Raw genomic sequence first — 24,452 nt, 5'->3', positions numbered from 1 at the left:
TTTATTTCCCAAATCCATACTAACTGTCACTGTACAGCTCGGAGTGCTGCTACTGGGCAGAGTTTTGCTTCTCCTACAATGAGTGAAAAGGGTAAAGTTACCACTCAGGAATGACTGACTTGAACAAGTACTAATATATCAATAACTATTTTGATTTCTTAGGCTAAGTGCATAGAAGTGAAATAATAAAATGCTCTGAAAATCATGTAGTGCTATTTATTTTTACCAGAAAAGAGTTATTACTACCTAGCACCAAGTGTCATTTATTATGAGGAAATTTATACCTGGAAGACACTAATGGTGTCCATCAATTATTTCTAAGAATTGTGTAAAAATGCCAGAATAATCCAACCCAAATACACCTCTACCTGTTGCTGAAGAGACGACGATTTGTGTTATGTGTGCCAGTGTTGTCAGATGGAAGAGGTAGAGGTGGTTATAGGCTGAACTAATTGATGAAGGTTGCAAGTCTACAGCATCCTCCCAGTATAAAGATGGAAAGGATAACACAACTCCCACCTACAGTGAAAGGGAAGGAGCAAATATTAAATATGGTAATAACTACATGTGTAACAGAAATTATATTCTCACTATACATTTATATTTCATTTCTGCAGTCAATTTAAATATGTTCACTTATCTTGCTAGTTTTAATTCACAAAGCGTAGCAAAAACTCATTAGAAATATTAACCATTTGCACCCCTCTAGCACGTGGGAAACTCAGATATAGTTCCATTGTAATTGCCAGTTTCGAGCTAAACCAAGAAAGCTTGTCCAATTCCTAGAAAGCTTAATTTCTGGGGTTTGACATAAGACGAAGCACGTTGAAAAAAGTGAGAAGCGAAACCAAGCATTAGTTAGAAAGGCAACGAGGGCAAAACAGGTTTTATTTTGGTAGGTTTGGTTTTTTGTTTGGGTTTTGTTGGCTTTTTTGTTGCTTGGTTTTGTTTGGTTTTTTTAACACTAGAAGAAACTATAATACAGATTTGTATTAAGAACAGAAAGAAGAGGCTAAGAAGAGTAAAGACAGTAATGAGAGTGAATGTGAAGGAATCAGAAGGTATGAGAGGCCTATTGAGACAAAGGGAAAGTGAGGAAAATAAGCTGAGTGGGTGCATTTCTCTGGGTTTTTTTGAGGTTTGATAGCAATGGAGGTGGTAAAAAGATGAGTGAGACTGCAAGCATGAAATTCACTAAGAGTGAGACTGCAAAGACTTGCAAGCTAGAACAGCTGAACTAAACATAAACGCTTGTATATAGCAGACATATGTAATCATTTGCTTGTATGCAGCGCTCACATATAATTTGACTCACATAAGTGAACAGATAATGCAGGACTATCTACACAGTAAAGTACACAAAAATCCATGCTCAAAAAAAAAATTACTAATATGAAGAATAAAATAAACCTGCTTACCAAAATGTGGAACATATCTACTTCTAAGAGGGATGGAGTGTCCTCCACTTTAAAGTTTGGTAGAAGAACTACAAAATAAAGGTATCAGTTATGCACATGATATGTATTTTGTTCTTTTGGATTGAACTGCAATATCAGAATCTGATTTTAAAGCCTCTGTAATTTCTGCATTTTCATCAAAAAAATGTCCAAGTCTCTGAACTAAGGAAGTATGTATTTAATTAACTGCTTACCACTTATTTAATTGATTGTACACCTGTTTAGATATTTCCACATGCCAAACCAGCTCACAATTTTAATGACTGTATCTTCAAAGTTCTGAGATAAAAATCTTTGATTTATTTCTCCAGCTTTAATAAAGCACACACAGTGTTAAGGATGAAGTCCACAAATGTACTTAAGTGCTGCAACACTAGATTCCTCACAACCTAACCCAATACAAAAGCCTGTACCACACCTAAGAATCCTATCAAAGAGAAGGCAAGTCAAAGAGTGGGATTCACAAAGGCCACCATGCTAACCTAATCAGTGAGAAACATGGACAATACCAATGTGTTTCAAACTAGCTCTCCCTGAGACAAAAATACCACAAACTAGGCTGCAAGCAGCCTTTTGAAAGTACTAAAAAAGATGAAGTCTCACAAATAAGACAGAGGAATACCTGTTTTGTGGCTTTATCCACCTGTTTAGCACAGAATTTGAGTGATTTTGAACACTGCCCAAAATAGATTGTTAGCCATCTGTAAATATTCCAGATCTGAGTATCTCCAGGCCTGGGTTATCTGGGATAGAGGATTTTTGAGGGACTTCAGTGATACAGGGCTGGGTTAACAGAATTATTGATGTCTTAACTTCAAGCAATGCTCCATGATTTCAGGCAACATTACATAAATTGAAGTTAGCACTGTTGTCCGTAGTCTAACCTTTGCTTCTATGCTGTCTTAATGTGTGTGCCATTTTGCAATAGAAACTTCTGCAACACAAAAGGTAGTAAAGAAAAGGAATAGAATACCTCCTAGAAGACGAATTAGATGTTTCTGAATCAGGACCTGTGGTGATGTTGTTCTCTGAGCAGCTGCAAACTGCACTAATGCTTTAAGGCCACTGTGCTAGAGCGCAAGAGAAAATGGTTGGACAGGAAAAAAGGAGAGATACAATAGTGAAATAAAGCTGTAAAAACATATCTACTTCTACAAACAGAAGACACATTGATAAGTGAATTTAATATGAACTTCCATGTATAAGTAAAAACATTATTCTTCCAAAATGCTCTTTATGTTATCAATCTAAACATTGAGAGCTATCCCTCAACAGAGAATGATCTTGGCGTTAGCAGTTTCAACAGTAAGGTTTTTATATATGTGCCTGTATTTTATATATATATATATATATAAACTTTTTTGTATAAAATGTATTGCATATCTTGCTTGCCCATACCTGTCTATTTTGCAGAGATCCAAATAAAGGCTTGCCCTCTGTTTCCAAGAGGTTTTCTTAAAATTAAACACAGAAAAAATTAAATTGCTTTGTTCTACAGGAACTAACATAACATTTCTGTTAGAATACACTTAGTCCAAGATTAATTTATTCTTACTATATGTACTTCTTTTTAAAGCTCAACTTTATTCTCAAAAGAGAATTCTCTTAAAAAAAAAAAAAAAAATCTATCTTAAATGGTGCTGAATGTTTCCCAGATAAATGGTTATAACAAGCTTTTTAAAAACATTTGGTTTTCAGATCTTGCTCACTAGGGATTTAAAGGAACACTGCTTCACATGAATGATAAGACATTCTACATATTTAGTTGTATTTTCCATTACCCTTATACAATGCTCAAAAACATCAAGGTATGTTTACAGGGATGCTATACAGCCATCTTACCCTAAGATTTGCACTACTGCATTGGACTGTAGTTTAACAAAAATAATTTGAAAACAAAATTCCCAAGCTTGAATACAATTCAGCTTTCTTCCCTGAGTGCATTGGTTCTGGAGGGATCATGAAGACAAAATAAAAATAAGAAATGAAATTAACTCAATTGAGTAAAAAAGTATCAATTTAAATGTTTTTGTGCTTTAGTCACTTTTCAGATATGAATTAGTACACTTCAAAATATTGGAATTTTTTTTTGTTAAGAGATTTTTTTGGTTCGGAGGTTTTTGGTTGGTTTTTTTTTTTTTTTTTTTTTTTTTTTTAATCACCTCTAACAAAAAAAGAAAGTGTTTTAACTTGGCACTTCCACACATCAGTTTAACACATATTGTGCAGTTGCTGAGGAAACAAGGGAAAAAATCAGATCTGTATTTTTAAGTGTCTGGCTTCAGGCAATAAAAGCATTTCATATCCCCTGGGGCAATGGTGCTTTGAACCTCCTCTAGAGACTCCACTAATACAGGTAGCTAAGGTTCCTTGTCTAGACAGCTTGGCTACATGCCCATTAAATGGTTTTAATAATGCATCCTACGACTAGATTCAAAAGCAGTATACTAGAAGCTATGCAGTTTTGCTTTACAATTCCATGGAAGCCTGCTCTACTTGTAAACAAAAATGATACCAAGGAAGTGGTGTGGCCTAGGACAGGTCAGACTGTCACAGTGGTCCCTCTGGTTTTATAATCTTGGCCTAGTAAGGCATCTGAATTTTCTACTTCTGACATATGGCTTTGATATCACATCTGTGATAATAGGTACTTCATTTATACACTTGCTGGCAAACTAATCCCTGACAGCCACCGAGGTCTTTTTTTCAGATATCAAATGAAAACAATCTGCACAGCATTAAGTGCATTAATGTTAATAGAGCTGGATGGCTTCCAGTCCTCTCCCGACACATTTGAAAACTGACAAAATCCAACACTAAAAAGATGCAATCAGTTTTCCTGACTATTCGTGCCTTATCAGAATATTCCCAAGCCTCCTAAAAACTTTTTGAACTCTTGATACTCCAGTTCGGTCAAGTCCACTATAGGTTTAAGGTAGATAGACTACACTTGTACCTCAACAGCTTCATCAAGAAAAAATGGCATACTTGGCAAATCATATTTATGAAGATGTAGTTACAGTCTCAATTCCTTCAGTATGCATTTCAGACTTATCTCTTGCCTCTCTCCCTGCCTGGAAGCCACTACAGATTTATCTACAGCTTCATGTTTATTACACAAACTTTTTTGTGCGTATAGTACAGATATGAAATGAGACTGACTGCTAAAGAGGTACATTATCCCCCAAAATGCAATCATTTTTATGGTAATTATTTTGCCTTCAAAAAGAGATTCATGCCAGAGAATGTTTGTTGGTTTGTTGTTTTTTTTTTCTACCGGGTATCTGCTTAGCAATTTCAGAATACAAAATACCATATTTCTTCTATAAATTCCATGAGAATGCTTTGAGAAGAGAGACAAAAAGAAATAATGAGAGAGGCAGTACTATTTCACAGCTGTTAGATATTTAGCTGTGTAGGAGATGCCTGCAGGTCAATGATCTGTGGAAGCCTGCAGATATTCATTAAACATGCTTAATGTTACAATTAGTAACGTGGAACATGATCACTCCCTGCTCTCTCAGATTGAACTCATGAATGTTCGCATCCCATACCTTATTTTATAAACTACCATCTAACTATATCATCCTATTATTTATATTGTATTATGGATTATCACTCTATTAATATATATGCAATTACACATAATATACACTGTTATACTATTACATATTGCTTATTTATGTAGAACTATTATTATTATTATTTATACAATCAGATTGTATAAAATTATACAATCAAACTACTGTAAGATTTTCAAGTAATGAGAAGGAATAAACCCAAATTACGCTTTACCTATACACTGGATGGTAAAAGCACATGTGCTCCAGGTCATCATAGGAATCCGGTAATCAGCTTCATTTGGAGCAACTTTTAGCCCAACTCTATAAATGGTGGTGGCAAAGAGAATAAGCATCTCCTTGATACTGCTTGAGTATTTGGCTCTGCAAAAGCAAGCCAAGATAATTACAGCCTGAATTATTAATAGTGCTTATTACTTACTGGTCAATCATTAACAAAGTCTAAGTTATTTATGAAAGAATTCCTGAGTACAAAGGCCCTTTGTCTGTACAGAGGAGAAAAAAAAAATATTAGTTTCCAATAGTAAACAAGTACCTTGACATAAACAGGCTCTACCAATTGAGAGATTAATAGCTGCCACGCTGGAAAGAGTCTATTTCTGTATACCATATTGTAATTTGCATTCAAAAAATGCGAACATTTAAATCAAAGTAAAATAAAATGAAAAAAACAAATGTGAGTAAGCAAGTGTAATTTTAAGTGCTGGTGTGAAAATATATCCCATCTCATAAGGCACTAAAAATGGAAAGAACGACATTTTGAATGTGTTTTAAAACACACTTTTTTACCATTTAAGCTCCTTTCAGCTGACATTGGGTTAGTTTATGTAAATGCATTTACATGCAGAAAAGTGCCTAGGCAAAAACATGCACAATTTTAATGGCTTGTGTTTTTTCAAAGTCACACACAGAACTTCATAACAGAAGTATAGGACATTCATATTAATTCTCCAAATCTCTACAGCCAAAACAATTGTACCACGAAGTTTGGAGTTTAGCCAGGCTCATCCTTAAACACTACATTGTTTAAGTGCAAACTATAGAATCTTTCCCATGGAGATCAATTATCAAGAAAGAATGTGATTCACCTTTCTGATGACATACATATCTGCTATTTATAAAAATAAGTGCTTTGCATAACTATGATGTCAATCAGAAGTAGCAGAAGTACAGTACTTATAGCGTGATCTAAAAGGAAGACAGCTGAGTACACTTGAAAAGTATCTATCCATTCATTCTGTTTTAGCGGGTGAGCGCTTTTGCCCACTGGAATAGAAACAGACAACACAGCCCTATTCTTTTGAGTAATGTATATTACATTATTGCATCCAAAACCAAGTGAAATTTATCCCTGAAATAGACACATAGCAGGAAAATTAAGGCAGACAGACATTAAATAACTTGCCTAGCGATACAGTAAGTGACCCAAATCACTGGAATTGTGGATTAGAAGATTCCAGACTCCTAGCTTTTTACCAAGAACATAAGAATTACCAGACTGAATTTGACTAAGAGGTCCATCTAGCCCCGTATAGATGTGATATTCAGTAAATGCTTAAGGAAAAGTATAAGTAAGCCCATATTCAGACCAAACAAATAATATGCCTTTCCTGCAATACAAATCCTGAAGTATACCTAGGTTATTTTAGGGAGAATTAACATAATGCAGAGAGCACTTCCAGTAATACTTACGAGGATTGAACTCCAAAACTAAGGATGGAATGGAATTCCAAAGCAGAGTTCCCCATTCCCTTGCTGGTGAAAGCTGGAAGATTTTGTTTCTCTCCTTCCAGAAAAAAAAATTAGGTCCACATTAAAAAGCAAAGAAGTTGTTACAGCTTTTACAGCAATCTAACAGAAGACAGACTTCTCTTTATTTTAAACTGGTTTGAAAGTAATTGTAAACAGACCTCACCAGCCAGACTGTCTTCTAACCCTCCTCCTTAAATAACATTTTCTACTATTCCCAGAAATATGAGGATTAAAAGGAATGCTTTGCTAGTGAGGAAAAAGAACTTTCCTGCATTATAAGAGTGCAAGGAATATGTTGATTCTCTATACCTCCTGTTTTCTAAACACTCAGACATGTTTTTATTTTGGCCCTTTTAATTTAATTTTTCTCTTTTTTACTACATCACAGTCAATGCAAAAGTTTAATTAACTCTGAGTGTTAGTTGTTGGCTATCCTCTCCAAGTGTACAAAATTTTCTTCTACAGGGAAGATGGAAGGAATTTAATAGAAACCAGAAAATTGGTGAGGGCACTGTGAAATCAAGACATCAGCTCAGAAAGGGCCGTGACTTTATCCCCAGCGTTATTAGATACTGTCTTGATTGACAGCAAAATGTATTCTTTATTTGAAGTTTTCTGTTATTATTAGTTAAAACACGTACTGGCCTATTAGATATGCCACAGAATAGCTTCAAAATTAAGGTAACAAACCTTTAGCATTTTTCACACTGTAGCCTGATATCCTGACTATGATAATCTCCAGCCACCTAGCCAGGGACAGAATTTGAGCTACTGCCTCTGCATCCTCACTGAAAACAGAAATAGAAAGCAGGTTTTACTTTAACACTCAAAGAATCACCTTATCTTTAAAAAGAGAGGACACATTGAGATCAAAACATGTTAACTCAGTATTTGCACAGTTTTGCTGGTTTTGTAAATTTTGAGCAAACAGTACAAAATAAAGTGTTAGGCTAAATACTAGATCTAGGTACTTTCTCATTTGATATCAGCTCCTAAAAATAGCCAATCCAAAAATGCTTTTAAAAAAATAAAAATAAAAAAACCCTGACTGCCAAAACCAGTATGTTTGGCTGAATAGTCAATAAGGAGATATGCAGTCTTTCATCCAGACTTCATTCAGGTCAGCCCAAGTTTTACTTCCAAAAATTTGAAAGGCCAACCAGCCCCAAAGACATTTTAACTTTTTTTAATTAAAGTTTATGCAATTTGGTAATTCACCTGTTTATTTTTTGAGCCTGCAATGGAACGACAGGAATCACAGTATTGCACAGAGATTTGCAAAGTGGACAAAGATACTCTCCATTCTCCAAGTCAAATATCTGTTCAACATGCAGGCGTTGTCGAAAGTTCAGCTGCATGGCTTCGAAGTACCTACAATATTGAAAAGAAAATTACTAGAAAGCGGAATGGCTCAAATGTGACATGAAAACAAATGTTCAAGTAATTAAAAGTGTTATTACCTAGCAAATACCTATCCAAGCCAATAAACAAGTCTTTTCCTTTGATCTATAACTCTTTTATGGGCTTGGATGTGAAAATAAACCAAACCTTTGAGCACATAGATGAACTCATGCAAAAATGCATGGCATACCATTGATGCAGAAATGATGACAACTTTTCCTTACTTTTAAGACCCTTCTAAATTTCATTAACATTTTTACAGACAAGCAGTCCTTAAATTTTCTACTTTTCTCTCACATCATCTTCAACACAATGAAACGTTGTATCTAATATCTCTCATATGCAAATTATTACACTAAGTTTGAAACAGTGATTGTACATATTTTTGCTTAATTTTCGGAAAAACTACTGGTAACATCTTATGAATGAATAATCAGCTATTCATGGCAATGACTGAGCCTCATGACTAGGCAATGAAACTCTAGCCTTCTTTTAACAGGAAGAGAGGATAATTTATATTACAATATCCACTTTAGCTAGGAAACTAAGAAATAACTATGATCTTTTTACAGGTTTCATTATAATTTTGTCCACTCAGTGGATGCAGTAAGCTTTCAAATTTCATTAATGTCTCGGTGGTATTATTAGGAACAGAGAGATCCAACATTCAAATCTTCTTGCCTGGATAGAAGCAACTAAATTGAGTACTACTGTTCAGACTAAGTACGTATGATCTTAAGACAGATATGAAATTATCTAACTTCCGCACTAAGGTAATAATTAGGTGGGGTTTTTTGGTTTGTTGTATTGTTTGGGTTTTTTTGCTTTAAATCATACAATTTAAGGGGAAAAAAAACCCATTTATGCAACAAGAGAAAGTGTGCATGCAGGGGCATCTGCAGAAGTTCTAATGATTACTGAATGTTTAGGAAAGTATTCTGTTACAATCAACAACAACATACATTTATTTTCCCACATTCAAACAACTATGTTTTTTCAAGCAACTCCTCTTCCTCATACATGGCAACTACAAAGATACTCCATTCATTTGAACTCGTACTGTTTTAGAGAGTGTTTTGCAGTATTTTTAGGCTGCACAGATACTCTAGAAAGGTGTGGCAGGCATCGTCTGGAGGAATATTAGTAAGTTAGAATGTCTGTTATGTAATAAATAAAAGACTATACTCAAACCTTCTGTGCCATCCCGTATGAGAAGAGCCTGTTGTCCATTTTAATCCCATTTACCCATACAGCAAGTCATCTTTTCTTAAAAAGAGCAAGGGAACTGAGCTCCAATGTTGCACTACTTAGATCTACGCAGATGTAGATGGATCTGCCAAGAGCAGATGTATTATACTCAAGGAACATACTTCCATACCATTTTAAGTGTGTGTACCTATTTATTCTGTACTGATGTTTTATTGTAAAAAAAAAAAAAAAAATATATATATACACACACATATAGAAAAGTAAATGATAAGCACTAGAAGTTTAGTCAGATTTTTTTAAAGTAAAATGGCACAAGTACAAACAACAAATCTCAAGAGATTGTTTGTATCATACAACAATATAAAGTAGCTTCCAATTGCATGACCCAACTCTCTTTATCTGTTGATAATACTTCAGTGGGATTATGTCTATTACTATTTCACACCATTTATCTTGTTTAGACTTGCCAGACCTATGTGGAATCAAATGCAAGAAAACATTAGCTTTGCTCTCTGTAATGCTACAAATGTAGCTGCAACCAGTATGACTATATTCTGCAAGCTAACTAACTTGGTCTTTTAATATTTCAGGTTGCATTCTAATCCAACACACTTGGTCTAAACTGTGGACTCCCCCAAAAACCAGAAATCTAGTGAAGTATTTAACCACTGTATCAGTTCTTCCCTCTTACTTTTCATTACGAGTTTGTTCACCGAAAGAAATATTGGTAGTTTTAACCATTCATATTCTATTCTAAATGCCAGATTCTCATCTAAAGGCTCACTGGAATAAATCAGCTTCACCCTTTAAGTACTGACCTGCTGACAGACTTTCAGAGTCAAAGTACTGTTGCTATAGAATGCTCACCTGGAAGATTTCTACTGGTACTCATTGGACTGCTAAAAATAAACCTACCAGATATGGTTTCTTATTCTTGAGCAATTTTACCCCACTAGTTTTATATGCATAAATTAGTAACTCCTTAGAGATTCTTCTCTGGGTCATAGAAGGCACTAAAAACTTTTGATGACGATTTTCTTCACCAGGTCAAAACTTCTCTTGTGCCATATTTCATTTTTAGATGAGTACAAATAGTTTTGACTCCTTAATTAAATATCCACTTACTGTACTGTGTTTTCAGTGTGCACTTAGATGTTTTGGAAAATAGATTAATACTAAAAACAAACAAACAAACAAACAAAAACCCCAAAACCAAAAAACCATTAAAAGGCTGCAAAGACACATGCTTACTTCTGCCAGCAGGCTGCATGCATCACATGACCACAGCTTCCTGTGTGGGTCCCACAGGGTAAGTCAGGGTGCATGAAGAGAGGGTCTAGTGTATCTAGAAAGACACAGCAGAAAGAAATTATTGGAAGAATAATAATGTAACTTCCCATCAGTATGAACAGAGATGAACAACAGTATACACAGAACAAAAGCCTTCAGATTTTGTTTTCCCACAGTTCACACAGTCACGTTAAAATCCCATTAGGCTCGCTTTTCCAGACCAATACTCCAGCGGAGTAATCACAAGACAGAGCCCACTGAAACTACTGATGGCTTTCCACTAAATATGAAGAAAAAGACAACAAAATCCAAAAGCAATATTAAACAGGTTAAAAAAGAAAAAAAACCCAAAAGGGTTCTTCAGTACTGGACTAGCTCTGTGGTTGGATTCACTATCACTCAAGTTTTTAATGTATTTGTTATTGTATTTTTAAATGAAAAAAAAATGAAACTACTGAAGACAAGACAGATTAGGCATTTCTCCAACAAATCCCATATGTTTTCAAACCACTGACATGAACAGCACTGCTGAATAACAAAGTAAAAGCTATCTTTCATTAATCTTGCATAATTCTCAGCAGCAAAAATGTTATGAGAATGTAATGGTGTCTTTGTGCTGCATATGCACTCAAAGTGAGATTCCATTTTCCCCTTAAAGATACATAAATAATACTGACTGAACAACAGCAGTCCTCCAAATCTCATGTGGTGGACTGTTTATGATTTCTGAACAGATTCACCTGAATTTGACAAAATGAAAAAGGAAAAGAGGGGGAAGGGGAAAGGAAAAGAGGGGGAAGGGGAAAGGAAAAGAGGGGGAAGGGGAGGAAGAAAAGAGGGGGAAGGGGAAAGGAAAAAAGAGGGGGAAGGGGAAAGGGGAAAGGAAAAGAGGGGGAAGGGGAAAGGAAAAGAGGGGGAAGGGGAAAGGAAAAGAGGGGGAAGGGGAAAGGAAAAGAGGGGGAAGGGGAAAGGAAAAAGAAGGGGGAAGGGGAAAGGAAAAAGAGGGGGAAGGGGAAAGGAAAAGAGGGGGAAGGGAAGGAAAGAGGGGGAAGGGGAAAGGAAAAGAGGGGGAAGGGGAAAGGAAAAGAGGGGGAAGGGGAAGGAAAAGAGGGAAGGGGAAAGGGGGAAGGGGAAAGGAAAAGAGGGGGAAGGGGAAAGGAAAAGAGGGGGAAGGGGAAAGGAAAAGAGGGGGAAGGGGAAAGGAAAAGAGGGGGAAGGGGAAAGGAAAAGAGGGGGAAGGGGAAAGGAAAAGAGGGGGAAGGGGAAAGGAAAGACAAAAAAACTTAACACCCAAATTGCACTGAAAAAAACAATTCTATTTGACAGAAGCTGAAGCTGCTCTAAATCAAATGGAGAATGAAATAAGAAAGGGAACCTCAGTATAACATTCATTTGCCACTATCTGCACTTCTGCTGTGGGAACAAGCATTTTTCCGCTTAATTAGATCTTCAAAGAAAAAAAGCTCTTGCAGGCTTGCTTCTAACTGATGAGCTGCAGAGAACCATGCAGTAGAGAGTAAGTGCTATAAGTAATACCCAGAAGTGGCTTTAGGAAAAGGAACTTCATTCCCTTCTTTTTTCAATTATTTCAATAGCCCAACATATCACTGCAGAAAGCTTACAAGTGTATCTGACTACCAGAGCACGGGATTTCATTTGTACTTCAGAGCACCACAAAAGAAAGAAAAAAAAAAAATTATGCAATTAGTATATGGCCTAGATAAAAATTCTATACAGCTGGCTCAAAATTGCCAGTATCAGTAGTTCACTGTTAAAAAGAAAAATGGATCAAACAGGATTCTGTAGGAGTCTGTCCCTAGGACTATTCAGTATTTGTTAATGACCCAGAAGAGGAAACACAAAGCATCTTATTAAGTGAAACAACTTGGTAAAGGTTTGCAAGCATGATAGAGAACAGGGTAATACACTGGAGAAAGAAGAAACAATGCTTAACTTCCCTTTGCTTTAGAATTCTATTTGATAACATTCAGGAGTGTACTTCTAAACTGAAGCAGGAATAATGAACTGCACAAACGCAGAATTTAGAGCTATTTCCTAGACAGTAGTGTCATTTAAAAAATAGGACATAGGATTCATTTTGCTTTATGAGCTGACCACAAATCAACAATACCTTGTTATAAAACAGCAAAAAACATATTTGAAAATAAGCAGGAATTTAAAATACAAGTTGTAACATCCTTGCCATGCAAAGGCAAGAAACTAGAAAACATCTTGAAAGCACTTAGACCTCCAATTTTATTATCTTTCAACACTGCATCCTTATTCCTCATATATTACTTAGCTTGAATAAGCAGGATTTGAAAAAATGATTGACTCAGCTTTATAGTAAGACATGGGCAGATACATAGAGAATGTATATTAATTAATAAATATTTAATAGATAACAGTTATTTAAATTTTTATTTGTCTTAAAATAAATGTAATTCAATTTACAGGGAAAAAAATTATCACTTCTAACTTTGTAGTGGTTTAAGCCCAGCCAGCAACTAAGCACCACACAGCCACTCGCTCACTCCCTGCCCGCTCCTACCTCAGTGGGGTAGGGGAGAAAATGAGGGAGGGGGGAAAGTAAAACTTGTGGGTTGAGATAAAGACAGTTTAGTAGGATGGAAAAGGAAGGGAAAATACTATTACTAATAAAAAAAATACACAAAACAAGTGATGCACAATACCATTGCTCACCACCCACTGACCAATGCCCAGCCAATCCCCAAGCCACAGTGCCCTCCCCGCCAACTCTCCCCAGTTTATATACTGGGCATGACATAATATGGTATGGAACACCCTTTTGGCTCCTTTACTGGGCATGATGTCATATGGCATGGAATACCCCTTTGGCTCCCTTGGGTCAGTTGTCCCAGCTGTTTCCCTTCGCAGTCTCTTGTGCACTCCCAGCCTCCGCTGGCAGGGCAGTATGAGAAGCTGAAATGTCCTTGTCTTAGTATAAACACTGCTTAGCAACAACTAAAACATCAGTGTGTTACCAACATTATTCTCATCCTAAATCCAAAACACAGCACTATACCAGCTACTAAGAAGAAAATTAACTTTATTCCAGCTGAAACCAGGACAAACTTTTAATTATTATTTAATATTATAATGTGCTTGAATCAAACTAGTAGTTTTATGATGAGATGTATATCCACCTTGGGGTTATTTCACCTAAACAACATTTGCTTAGATTGGTATGAAAAGCAGGACAGAGCCAAAACTTCTAATACACACGAGAATAAATTAGCTTACTTTCTCCTTACCCATAAAACCAGTTATCCTGGTCAAAGAATCAAGGTGGCTTACCAAGTTCCTTTCCTGACAAATCCATTTTTGACATTTCTTACTGCTTTATTGTCCATCTTTATTTTTTATATTATCTTATTAATTAACAATAATTACTATCATCCAACATGTTTCTCAGCATCCAGGCTGGACAGAATTTTTAGTACTTTCTCATTTCACTTCTGGTTTTTTGTGTTTTTAGACAAATACTTGTTCGCCCTTATTAACCTTCTGAGATCTCAACCGTCTTCTAAGCATTTTAAAAAATAATTAAAGATTATACTGAAGACAATGGTTCTGATAGTACCTTCAACATTACTTTAATAATTGCCAAGGTGAATACACTGAAGTTATCCAGATATTGTTTCAACTTTTCTTATCCTATTCTGGACTGTATGTCTCCCGTTAAAATTAACAGCCATCAAGCATCTGATCTTGAATTGTTATTAATTTTCTTTTTCAAAAAGAGAGCAAAAAAAGTCAGTGAGTACTGAAGCTTTCCCTTTTCCTTCTATTTATTTTCTTTCTTTCCCTTAAGAGACCAGAATCTCTCTCATGTTTAATCAACAGTTACTTACAAAAAAATTCTGGTTGGTCTTTGTGTTTCCTGCTACCAATATGCTATTATGCAACTCTATCTCTTGTGTTTGTATTATGCTCTTGTATTCTTTTGTTTGTTTGTTTGTTTTCATTCATCAGATGATATCATATGATCCTTGCTTACACTTTTCAATTTTTTTATGTTGCTGGTTCTATTACTTCCTGGACATGGCAAAAAAAAACCCCACCACCAAACCCTTCTAAGGCTGCCATACTGGCCTCTGATAACATTAATGTATTTCCTCCATACTGGGAAAGTTTGCTGCTGTACTTGAATAAACAGGAACTGTTAACATTCTTGGATTTTTTTTTCCCAGAGTGACCACTCCTACCAAACCTCTAACTTTTGTAAAATCTTCTTGTGAGATTAAAGCGTTTTCTGATTTCCCAGGGACAAATCACAATCTTCACATACACTTCTCATTTTTAAGTTTTAAAGCATGGATTTTAGAACAATTTAAAATTTTTCACTTTCTTTTTATTAAGTAGGGTAAGCCATTTAGCAATCCAACTGAATACAGGGTTTAATTAGGTTCAAAGGGTATAAGCTTGAGGTACAGAACTGCTTATAGTCTAAAAGAAGAAAAATTGCGTACCCCCTGAGAGTTCAAGAATTCTGCTCCTATTCTGAGTTAAGGCAGTTGACTTCTGGACACAGGCAGATAACACCATGGCAGCACTTTCCAACTTTACTTCCTGCTCCTCCTGACAAAGAATACAGGTCAGAACTTCTTTCTCAGCAACAGATGGACCTCGTTTGGGACCCAAAGCAATTTTGGAGTAATCAATTGCTGAAGACATGCTGTAAGACCATAAGTGACACAGATATAAGATAATCAGAAGGCTTTTTCTAAACAAACCTATTCTTCCAGGCATCTAAAAATGTCATACACTACTAACATTTCTGGTTTTATACCAAAGTGCTTTACAAAACCAAATGACAACCAAACAATAAACAAACACCTCAATCCTCACTAAAATGCAGTATTCTTTAAAAATAAAAAGTGGAAGCCAGCTAAGATAGAATAACACAATGAAATTGATTCAGACAGCAGGAAATTCAAGAAGCTGTATTCAATGTAGATTGGATTAAATATATTTTAATCTTACAGACACACTAAAACTGTTTACCATTCTTGAAGAAAACTTACTGAAAATGAATGCCAGTACCTTAATTCAGTGCTTTGTGACACAATAAGCTTCCATGTATTTTTTAAATATTCCATATTCCAGAGTCCAACAATAATTTATAGAACAAGATTTATCAAAGATCAAAGCACACAGAAGTGATCTGTACTTTTCCAGCAGATATCTCTATTTTCCTGATTAGTTTTGTCCAACCCCAATTAAACCAAAATTGTGAGCTGTATTAGGCATACTATATTATTGAGGCATCTCTAGAACAGGAGCAATCCATACCAACAAAATTATAACCAATAGAAACCAAACATCTTCAGTATCAAATTAGATTTTAAAAACTAATGAACAGAAATATCAGCAACTTGAGCTACATGAAGCATATTTTCTTCACTGCAATTTAACCTTAAGGCGTATTGGCTTTCAGATTCTTTCCAAATTAAATACTGAAATTTTCATATAAGGTAGACAGTCACCTCCAAAATCAGTGTTGTCAACTCAGCAGCTTTCTAATGACATTTTTTCAAATGTTAAGCAATATAAGTATCCACCATTTGAAGAAATAATTACTTTTCTTATCGTTTATCTCATGCTGCTCTACAAAGAGAGTCCTTACATTAGCATACACATGCTAGTTTACATATAATTCTGTAAAAGAAGATGACTTAAAATTAAATAAAGACACAAATTTACTGAGTGGGATGACATAATCTGTCCCTTCAATGTACTTTCAAAATTTTTATGTAGCATAATGAACTTATGTAGCAGGTAATGAACTCTTCCCACCAGGAGTCTGGATGTCTGGTTTTTCTTACCTTTCTTCCTCCATAATAGCATCTTCTTTCCCCTGTGCCTCCAGTGTGTTTTCGTACAGGAGCTTATGGGTTTCAATGAAATTCCTCTGCAGTGCAGACATCTGGGCCATTATCTTCTGACGATGCAACCTAGCTGCTTCTGCCTTTCTCTTCCGCTCAGCTTTCTCTTTATCCTGAGTGCTCTGTGTCTTACAATAAAAGAGAATAAAGAAATCACAGGCAATAGAGAACATAAAAAAAAAATGAGAAGAATCTTTCCCCAACTATATGCATTCTAACCACTGACATTAAATTCCTTAACTGACAACACTTTAACGATTAAAAAAAAAAAAAAAAAAAAAGGGTAACTGCTGTCTGAAAAATGTCAAACTAAAAACTTAAATGTTGACTAGGTTCATTAACCTAGTCAGTAGAAAGAGATTTTGAGGGATCCACAAAAGGTCACTAGTACAATCCCTTGCCCAAAGACAGGATCAATAATATCTGATCCATTTTAATTAGGCGCTTGTCTGTTCTTAGGAAACTTTAGTGAGCTGAACATAACAAGCCTCCTCCAGTGTTCTGTTATTCTCCCCATATTCTCCCTACTGACTCTTCAGTATCTCCCTCACAGGAATTTAAGAAAATTTTATTTTGAACTATCTATGGACAACACAGCAAATAGATTGTTCCTACATTTTTGTGGCAGCATTTTATGCATCTGAGGTTGTATTTTCCCCCATTCTTCTTTATTGTAGACTGGAAAACTATTCTTCTTCCAGTATTTCCTCATCTATCATGTTTTCCAAACCTATAAACTAAGTATTTATATGCTTTGGAAATGTAGAATTCAAAAAACACAGGTAGACTTAATTAAAACGTATAAAATCTAATTCCTCTTACTCAATTACTTAAGGCACAAATTCAACATTATACACATTACTTCCATCACAATACCATTATTTTTTGAGGAAATGAAACAAGAACAAATTGCTCCACAAGCAGTGGGAACTGCAAGAGTCTCATTTCTTGCTGACTTTTGTATTTTGTTCCCTTACCTTACCAGATATCATATGACACCTTTCTCAAAAAAGAAAAACAGCATATGCTGTGGTAAGTTGAGCTATGCATGCAATGACTAGCCAAGAGATTGTCTGACAACAAGCTGTTGCCAAACAGAATGCATAAGAGCAAACTGGCCTGTCTTTGCACATTGTCTAAGGGTAATCAGATTCTTCTTTTCTATTCAACTGCCAATTTAAAAAAAAACAAAAAAAAAACAAAAAAAACCACCCCCCCCCCCATACTCATAGGACTGCAGTAATCTTTGAAATCTCCATTTCACTGTGTCATTTGACCACTGGATTCAAAACTTATTTTGAGGGAAGAGGGTAGAGACTGATACACAGACAGAATAATCATCTAAGCCTGATGTCTTTATACAATCAAGGCAAAGCAGATTAACCTCTTGGTAGGTCACGTAAATTACAAGACATAATTTTAAGTGGATTTGTATTCCTAAATATTGCACAATGACAACATAATAGAAAAGATGGTCAAATCATAAAGATAAGAACTGGAGAAATGAACACAAATTACTTCTTCACCCCCCTCAGTTTTTTCACTTAACTTGGAAGTGCAACCAAAACCACATTAGCCGCTGGTAATTCCTTGAAACATGCTTAGCATAAATTTCATTTATTGAAAATATTAATCTTGGAAACTAAATCCTATTTGTAGGCAATATATCAGAAATTAATATTTTAAAAAATATCAATTTAGGTAACAATAAATTTAGGCACCTTTTTGAAAACAGACATTCAAAACATTAAATACAAGGCTTCCATTGAACTTTTTTTTATTATTACCTCATCACCTTTTGTAGCTTCTGAGCCTGATGTAGCTGTTACTGTTGTCAAACTAGATTTTTCTCTCAATCTTTTCACTGTGTCAAACATCTAGGAATAGAGACTTAGATGTTAAAAATAAAATGCAATTTGGCTCTTATTACAATATAGACAGGATTAAAGCTCTTGATATTTAGTTTCATGTTATTCTGAGATTTTCAAATGGATGAAACCAACTGCCATACTCCTAAAATAACAAACACATCTAACTGTGACCGTATGTGCACTCCTGTAACACTGCTGTGTCTGTATCCTAAACCTGACAAGCACTGCTCAGTATGAAGGAAAGTAAAATCCTTCCAAATTTTCCAGTCTTCTAGCACTAATACTGCTAAGCAGCTAAAGCATCTGTACATCAGAAGAGTGGACAGAAACTGCTAGCTTATGTCAGGTAGGTGAGATGTGGATCATCCCATGGAAATAGTCACTAAAATAATGCAAAAACCTATACATCTGCAACAGAAAGCTTTCCAGCACATGCCAAATTAGTTAAAACTGAGCCTTCAATTTTCATTTACTACTTTCTCCAGCTATCTCTACTTTAATAAGTATCCTGAAGTTTTAATAATATGAAATATTCTACGTTTACTATACATATCATTACGAAGTTAAATATACATTTTAAAGTACATTTTTACTTTTGCCCTTAGAATTTTAGAAGACTATCTTCTCAAAAAAAAAAAAAAAAAAAATCTTTCAAACCTGCCTCCCTAATGTACCAGCATAGTCAATTTTAATAGCTGAGGATAGTATTGGAACCCTACTATGGATTCTTACCCTCTTTTCCAAGAGCACTGTCTTCTATGTTTGCCACCTAAAACAAGAAGCCCAAATGGAACAGGACAGTAGTATTCCTGCTAAGCAGGAGCCACAGCCTCCTATGTTAGAGAAAGCGTCACAGCTCTAGAAGTTTTTCCCATCTCTTACTGGGTAATGGCAGTGAGTTGGATGGAAAAATTCCACAGGTCAAATGTACAATGTGGGCATTAGTCAGATCCATATGACTCAAGTCTTAATACAAGCAGCCTCTAAAATGCTTTCCCGATTAATAAACTTTTGCTTATCACTTGTTGTTATTTTGCAACAGAAATGTGAGGAATAAAGTTTAAGTATAAAAATGGCATTACTGGAAAGAGTTATCAAAGCAAAAATTGACCGAATACTTGAAAGCAGCAATAGCAAGTACAATGACTTGTAAGCATTAACGCAATATTCAAGAAACAATCTTGCCTGGGGGGCGGGGTGGGGGGAAATGTTCCAGCAGGTTAAGCTTCTCAAGAAATCCTTGCAGCTGTAAACACTGGATTATATACAGGAACCATAACATCCTTCAGAAAAGCTTTCTAAATTACTAAAATCGGATCATACTTATCTCTCCCTTGTATACCTGCAGTATCCAATTGATTGTGTCCTTCTGTGCCTCTAACTGAGGAACTCTCTTTATTTTTTCCAAAAGCATTAACACATTCACAGCATTCAAGGCTGAGCTTCCCATTCCTTTACAAAGAAAAGAAAAATAGAAAAGCATGGGTCTTCAGGGGAAAAAAACCTCAATATTTTAATGCACATTTTTAGAATTGAGACAAATATATTACAATTTTTTTTTTTAATTGAGAAGTGATTTTAAAAGAGTCTGCTTACAAAAATACTGATTATTTTTGCATCCTTTGTGTATAAACGGGGCTTTGGTTTTTCTGGTTATGCAAAACTAAAGCTGGTAAATAATTCTCTAACATCTCAATTGTAATTACTTTTAGTGTATTCTTATAGTTGACATAAGCTTCTTCAACAGAAATATGTTCAGTGTGATAATACTTCTCCTTGCTCAAAAATAAGAAAAAAAGTAAAAATAAAAAATATGTGAACTGGGAGTGTTTTTCAAACTCAGTGATGCCTCTTTACCCAACACTTGAAAAACTAAATAAACACAGTTCAGCAGCTTTATATATTTATTTATTAATGTAGGAGATATTTAAAAGACATGTAGATGTGGTGCTCTAGGGACATGGCTGTGGTGGACTTCGACTCGATCTTAAATGTCTTTTCCAACCTAAACAATTCTATGATTTTACTTCACAATTCTTATCTCCGTTTCATCTCTTGAGTGACAATTATGTTTAGTTTGATAATGGATTTTTCTTCATTTATTCTTACACAGTGAAGCAGAAACTCTAGATAAGATGGAAGATTATTTAGAAAATGTAGATCCCAACTCCCACTCACTAGTCTTGAATGTAAGATTAGGAAGTGCTCTGTAGAAATTTGGAAAAGTAAAGAAAAAGAAAAAAAGCACAATTCATAACCACTAAGTTTTGCTTCTATTATCACTACCATTGTAAAAGACTTTTGCAGGTAAATCAGTAATTGTACCGCTCAGGAGTACAAAAGATGGAGACAGTTTACTTAAATCCACTGTCATTTTTCAAGGAGTTCTTAGTTTCCACTTCAATAATAATCTTGCGAAGGAAGAACCATTTTCAGTTATTTAACACTAGTATTAATTTTCTATTTCTTTCTTAGGAAGAGAAGCACATCTCCTCTTCGACATACCTGGCAACTGGGAACAAAGGAAGCTAGTCCAAACCCGGTTTCTTGATTATTTAAATTAAAAAAAAAAACAACAAAAAAAATTTAGCAGGTTTTAATTCTATAGCAAAAAGTAAATCCTTTCTGATTAAAATCACTGAATGCTTTCTTGTAGTTTATTTTTGTCCTTATAAAATCAAGTTAGTCTAATTTACTCTGCCTTTTTAAAGAAAATTAAACATACGTGTTGCTTTATGATAAAAATCGAAGGTTACTTCTTCTTCTGGAGACCTCTGTAACTGCTGCTTCTCTTCTAGTAACCCTAAAGAAAGGAGATGAAGCACCTAAAAAAGAGAAAAATAGTAATTCTCATTCACTGTTGGGGGTCTGGGAAACTGGCATATAAAGTAAGGATGTTTAATATAGTTCTGTACTGTATGCTGATTATATCCATGATAAAACACAGAAATGAGAAAAAGTGCAGAGATCACACATGGAAAGTGAAATAACAATGCACAATATAACTTTCCTGCATATTACTTGCACTAAAATTAATAAACTTTCACACACTTTACATTGGTAACATGAATCTTGTCATTTTGCTGATACAAATCTATGAATATTTGATTAATTCCATAATCCAAAGACTACCAGGTAAGGCAAGGCAATTAAATAATCTATGCACTCTAATTAACAAAACTGATTAATTCAACCAGTAAATTCAGGTCCTAAACCTATAAATATTAAAATAAATGAAACAAAAACCACCAAACTTCAACAATGTCAGTAATTCTTTTTTTATAAAGCATAAAGTCACTGTGGTAAAATGAAATGTTTAATAAATACGAAGTTATATTACTTCATGACTGAGGCACTAAAGACATTTACGTATTTGGAGACTTTGCAGCTTACAAGATGAAGCAACTCCAATTTCTTTAAGATGATCAGAGTTACTTATTTGCACATGAAGTTTCAAGAAAAAGATGAGGCAAGGAGAATTACGTCTTGAAACAGCTTCAGGGATGAGGCAACACAGGGGCCAAAGCAAAATAAAACATTGAAGAATATTCCCAGTATAATACTATTGTTTCACATTTCCATTTTACAGTGGAGATAAATAATTAGAACTACTTTGTTGATAAGATTTATAACTACAGGTTTGGAGACAAAAAGTAAATTCTTATCATTCAGAGTTAATCTTTACATATTTTGATCTTATCATAAGCAGTTAACATGGTCAACACAGGAATGACCATAGGAAGACCAAAGCTAACCATACCATTTGGATCATAGCTTCAGTCCACAAGTGGGTTTCCAGTTCTACTGCTCTCTGAAGAATGGTCCGTAGTATGTGCATCATAACATCACAGTTCAGAATCCTCACCACATTGCTGAATGCAGGACTGAAGTCTGGAGGAGGTGGTGGTGGCAATGCTAGAAAATGGAGATGTGCAAATATATTAACGACCCGGCATCTCATCAAAGATTGCAGGCAAGAAGTAGAGAGCACAAACATACTCATTCCAGTGAAAGGACAACTGGACCTTTAAATTAATAAAACCATGCTCAAACACAATTGTTCACCTAAGTCAGCTTGTATCTTTAGCAAAACTAAGTATTTGTACTGAATTCTTATATAAAACACATGCAAACTAAGGTAAACAATCTATCTGTCCTGGTTTCAGCTGGGATAGAGTTGATTGTCTTCCTAGTAGCTGGTATAGTGTTATGTTTTGAGTTCAGTATGAGAAGAATGTTGATAACACTCATGTTTTCAGTTGTTGCTAAGTAGTGTTTAGTCGAAAGTCAAGGATTTTTCAGGTTCTCATGCCCAGCCAGCGAGAAAGCTGGAGGGGCACAAGAAGTTGTGACGGGACGCAGCCAGGGCAGCTGACCCAAACTGGCCAACGGGGTATTCCATACCATGTGACATCACATCTAGTATAGAAACTGGGGGGAGTGGGGGCTGGGGATCGCCGCTTGGGGATTAACTGGGTGTCTGATCGGCAGGTGGTGAGCAATTGCACTCTGCATCATTTGTATATTCCAATCCTTTTATTATTACTGCTGTCATTTTATTAGTGTTATCATTATTACTTTCTTCTTTTCTGTTCTATTAAACCATTCTTATCTCAACACACGAGTTTTACTCCTTTTCCCAATTTTCTCCCCCATCCCACTGGGCGGGGGGGAAGTGAGTGAGCGGCTGCATGGTGCTTAGTTGCTGGCTGGGGTTAAACCACAACACAATCACAAGTACTTAGTTGTATCTGTAAATGCAAATCTTTAATACTTTGCACCGCCTTATCATTTATGTATCACTAATAAACAGTGTTTGAGTTTTGCATCAGATATAAAGTTTTCAAGTAGTTAAACAAGAGTGAGTAGTGGATCTTCCAGAGCGTGGTGTCTCATGTCACAGTGTCCCATGCCTAATATGGCCAGAGCTCTAAATTCTTCCTGCTACTGGGGCATTCTGATCATTTCTAGTTACGTACGTTTTCTGAGCTAATATTGAAACTGGGTGATGTGGTGTCTCACCCAGAAGCCACCTGGTATCTTGGCACCTACTAACAGCAGCTCAGCTAACGCCACAGCCTTTCCCTACCTGAAAGCATTGACTTAAGTTGTCTTTTGGTACATGGATGCCTATTTTGAGAAAACTTCTATGAATGCAGTGTCTCTGAAACCATCAATCTTTTGACAATTTAGACTGAATGAACTATAAAAAGTTACTGACAAAGGCAACACACCCGCCTTAAAAGCATACCCACAAAGTATTTGCAACAAAATTGGTAGCCTCAGGGGAATACACATCAACATAAACACTTATCTTTGTATTTTGGAACTGTATTGTCTGATTACAGGAATGTGAGTTTCTGACAATTACATCTAAATATCTGCATTTTTTAAAAGTTCCACAAAATAAACGTCCCTGCTAAAGTTGCTAAAGTGAATGGGACGGGGGGGGTATAAAAATTAAGAAGGAAAATCTGTCAACTGTAAACAGTGGAGGAAGAAACCAAAAGTAATCCAAAAATATTTTTTCCTCATTGTTTTCCAGCTGTCAATCTTCTGAGTTACTTAGAACTGAAGGAAATTAAGTTTTTTCAAAGAGAATGTGATTTCCGATTTAACTGTGTCCCTCCTAAATGACAATGCCAGTTTATTCTTTTTCACTTCCACAGTTTTTCAATTGAAAGGAACCCAAAGCAAATAAAATTTACTCAGAATTGATTTTAACCATCTTGGGTATTAAATGCTATATGCCCCTGATTGTGCACAAAAGTCAAAATACACTTTAGAGTAGGAAGTAAAGATTAAGGTATTGAACTGGAAGGGCATTCTGGGAAGAGAAAAATAACCATATCTGTTGCAACTCACAAAAGCAGGTGATAGTTTATTTTATTAAATTGTTCATTATACTTATTTGTTCAGCTTACAAAGGCTTCCTCAAATCAACTCAATTAATGCTCGTGACTTGAACAGGTAAAAGTAAAC

General features: G+C 35.4%; 1 protein-coding gene across 7 annotated transcripts in view; it reads right to left on the bottom strand.

Annotated features, from left to right (window-relative positions):
• Positions 1-24,452, bottom strand: part of UBR1 (ubiquitin protein ligase E3 component n-recognin 1) — a 73,711-nt gene that overhangs the window by 9,803 nt on the left and 39,456 nt on the right. For 5 of the 7 annotated variants that reach the window (XM_030039114.2, XM_041128844.1, XM_030039104.2 and 2 more), the window contains 15 exons: positions 22,231-22,385; positions 21,196-21,295; positions 19,813-19,922; positions 18,387-18,476; positions 16,540-16,727; positions 15,184-15,389; positions 10,652-10,745; positions 8,009-8,161; positions 7,481-7,578; positions 6,731-6,824; positions 5,253-5,401; positions 2,856-2,911; positions 2,431-2,527; positions 1,419-1,486; positions 369-519 (listed from right to left, as the gene is read on the bottom strand). In XM_030039114.2, the coding sequence (XP_029894974.1) occupies positions 369-519; positions 1,419-1,486; positions 2,431-2,527; positions 2,856-2,911; positions 5,253-5,401; positions 6,731-6,824; positions 7,481-7,578; positions 8,009-8,161; positions 10,652-10,745; positions 15,184-15,389; positions 16,540-16,727; positions 18,387-18,476; positions 19,813-19,922; positions 21,196-21,295; positions 22,231-22,385 (1,809 nt within the window). The remainder of the gene's footprint in view (positions 1-368; positions 520-1,418; positions 1,487-2,430; positions 2,528-2,855; positions 2,912-5,252; positions 5,402-6,730; positions 6,825-7,480; positions 7,579-8,008; positions 8,162-10,651; positions 10,746-15,183; positions 15,390-16,539; positions 16,728-18,386; positions 18,477-19,812; positions 19,923-21,195; positions 21,296-22,230; positions 22,386-24,452) is intronic. The other 2 variants (XM_030039123.2, XM_030039133.2) reach the window with 1 other exon arrangement.

The sequence above is a fragment of the Aquila chrysaetos genome, chromosome 2 (genome assembly GCF_900496995.4).
Source record: "Aquila chrysaetos chrysaetos chromosome 2, bAquChr1.4, whole genome shotgun sequence".
Taxonomy (NCBI): domain Eukaryota; kingdom Metazoa; phylum Chordata; class Aves; order Accipitriformes; family Accipitridae; genus Aquila; species Aquila chrysaetos.
The sequence above is the reverse complement of the archived record's forward strand: the minus strand, read 5'-3'. Positions and strand labels throughout refer to the sequence as shown.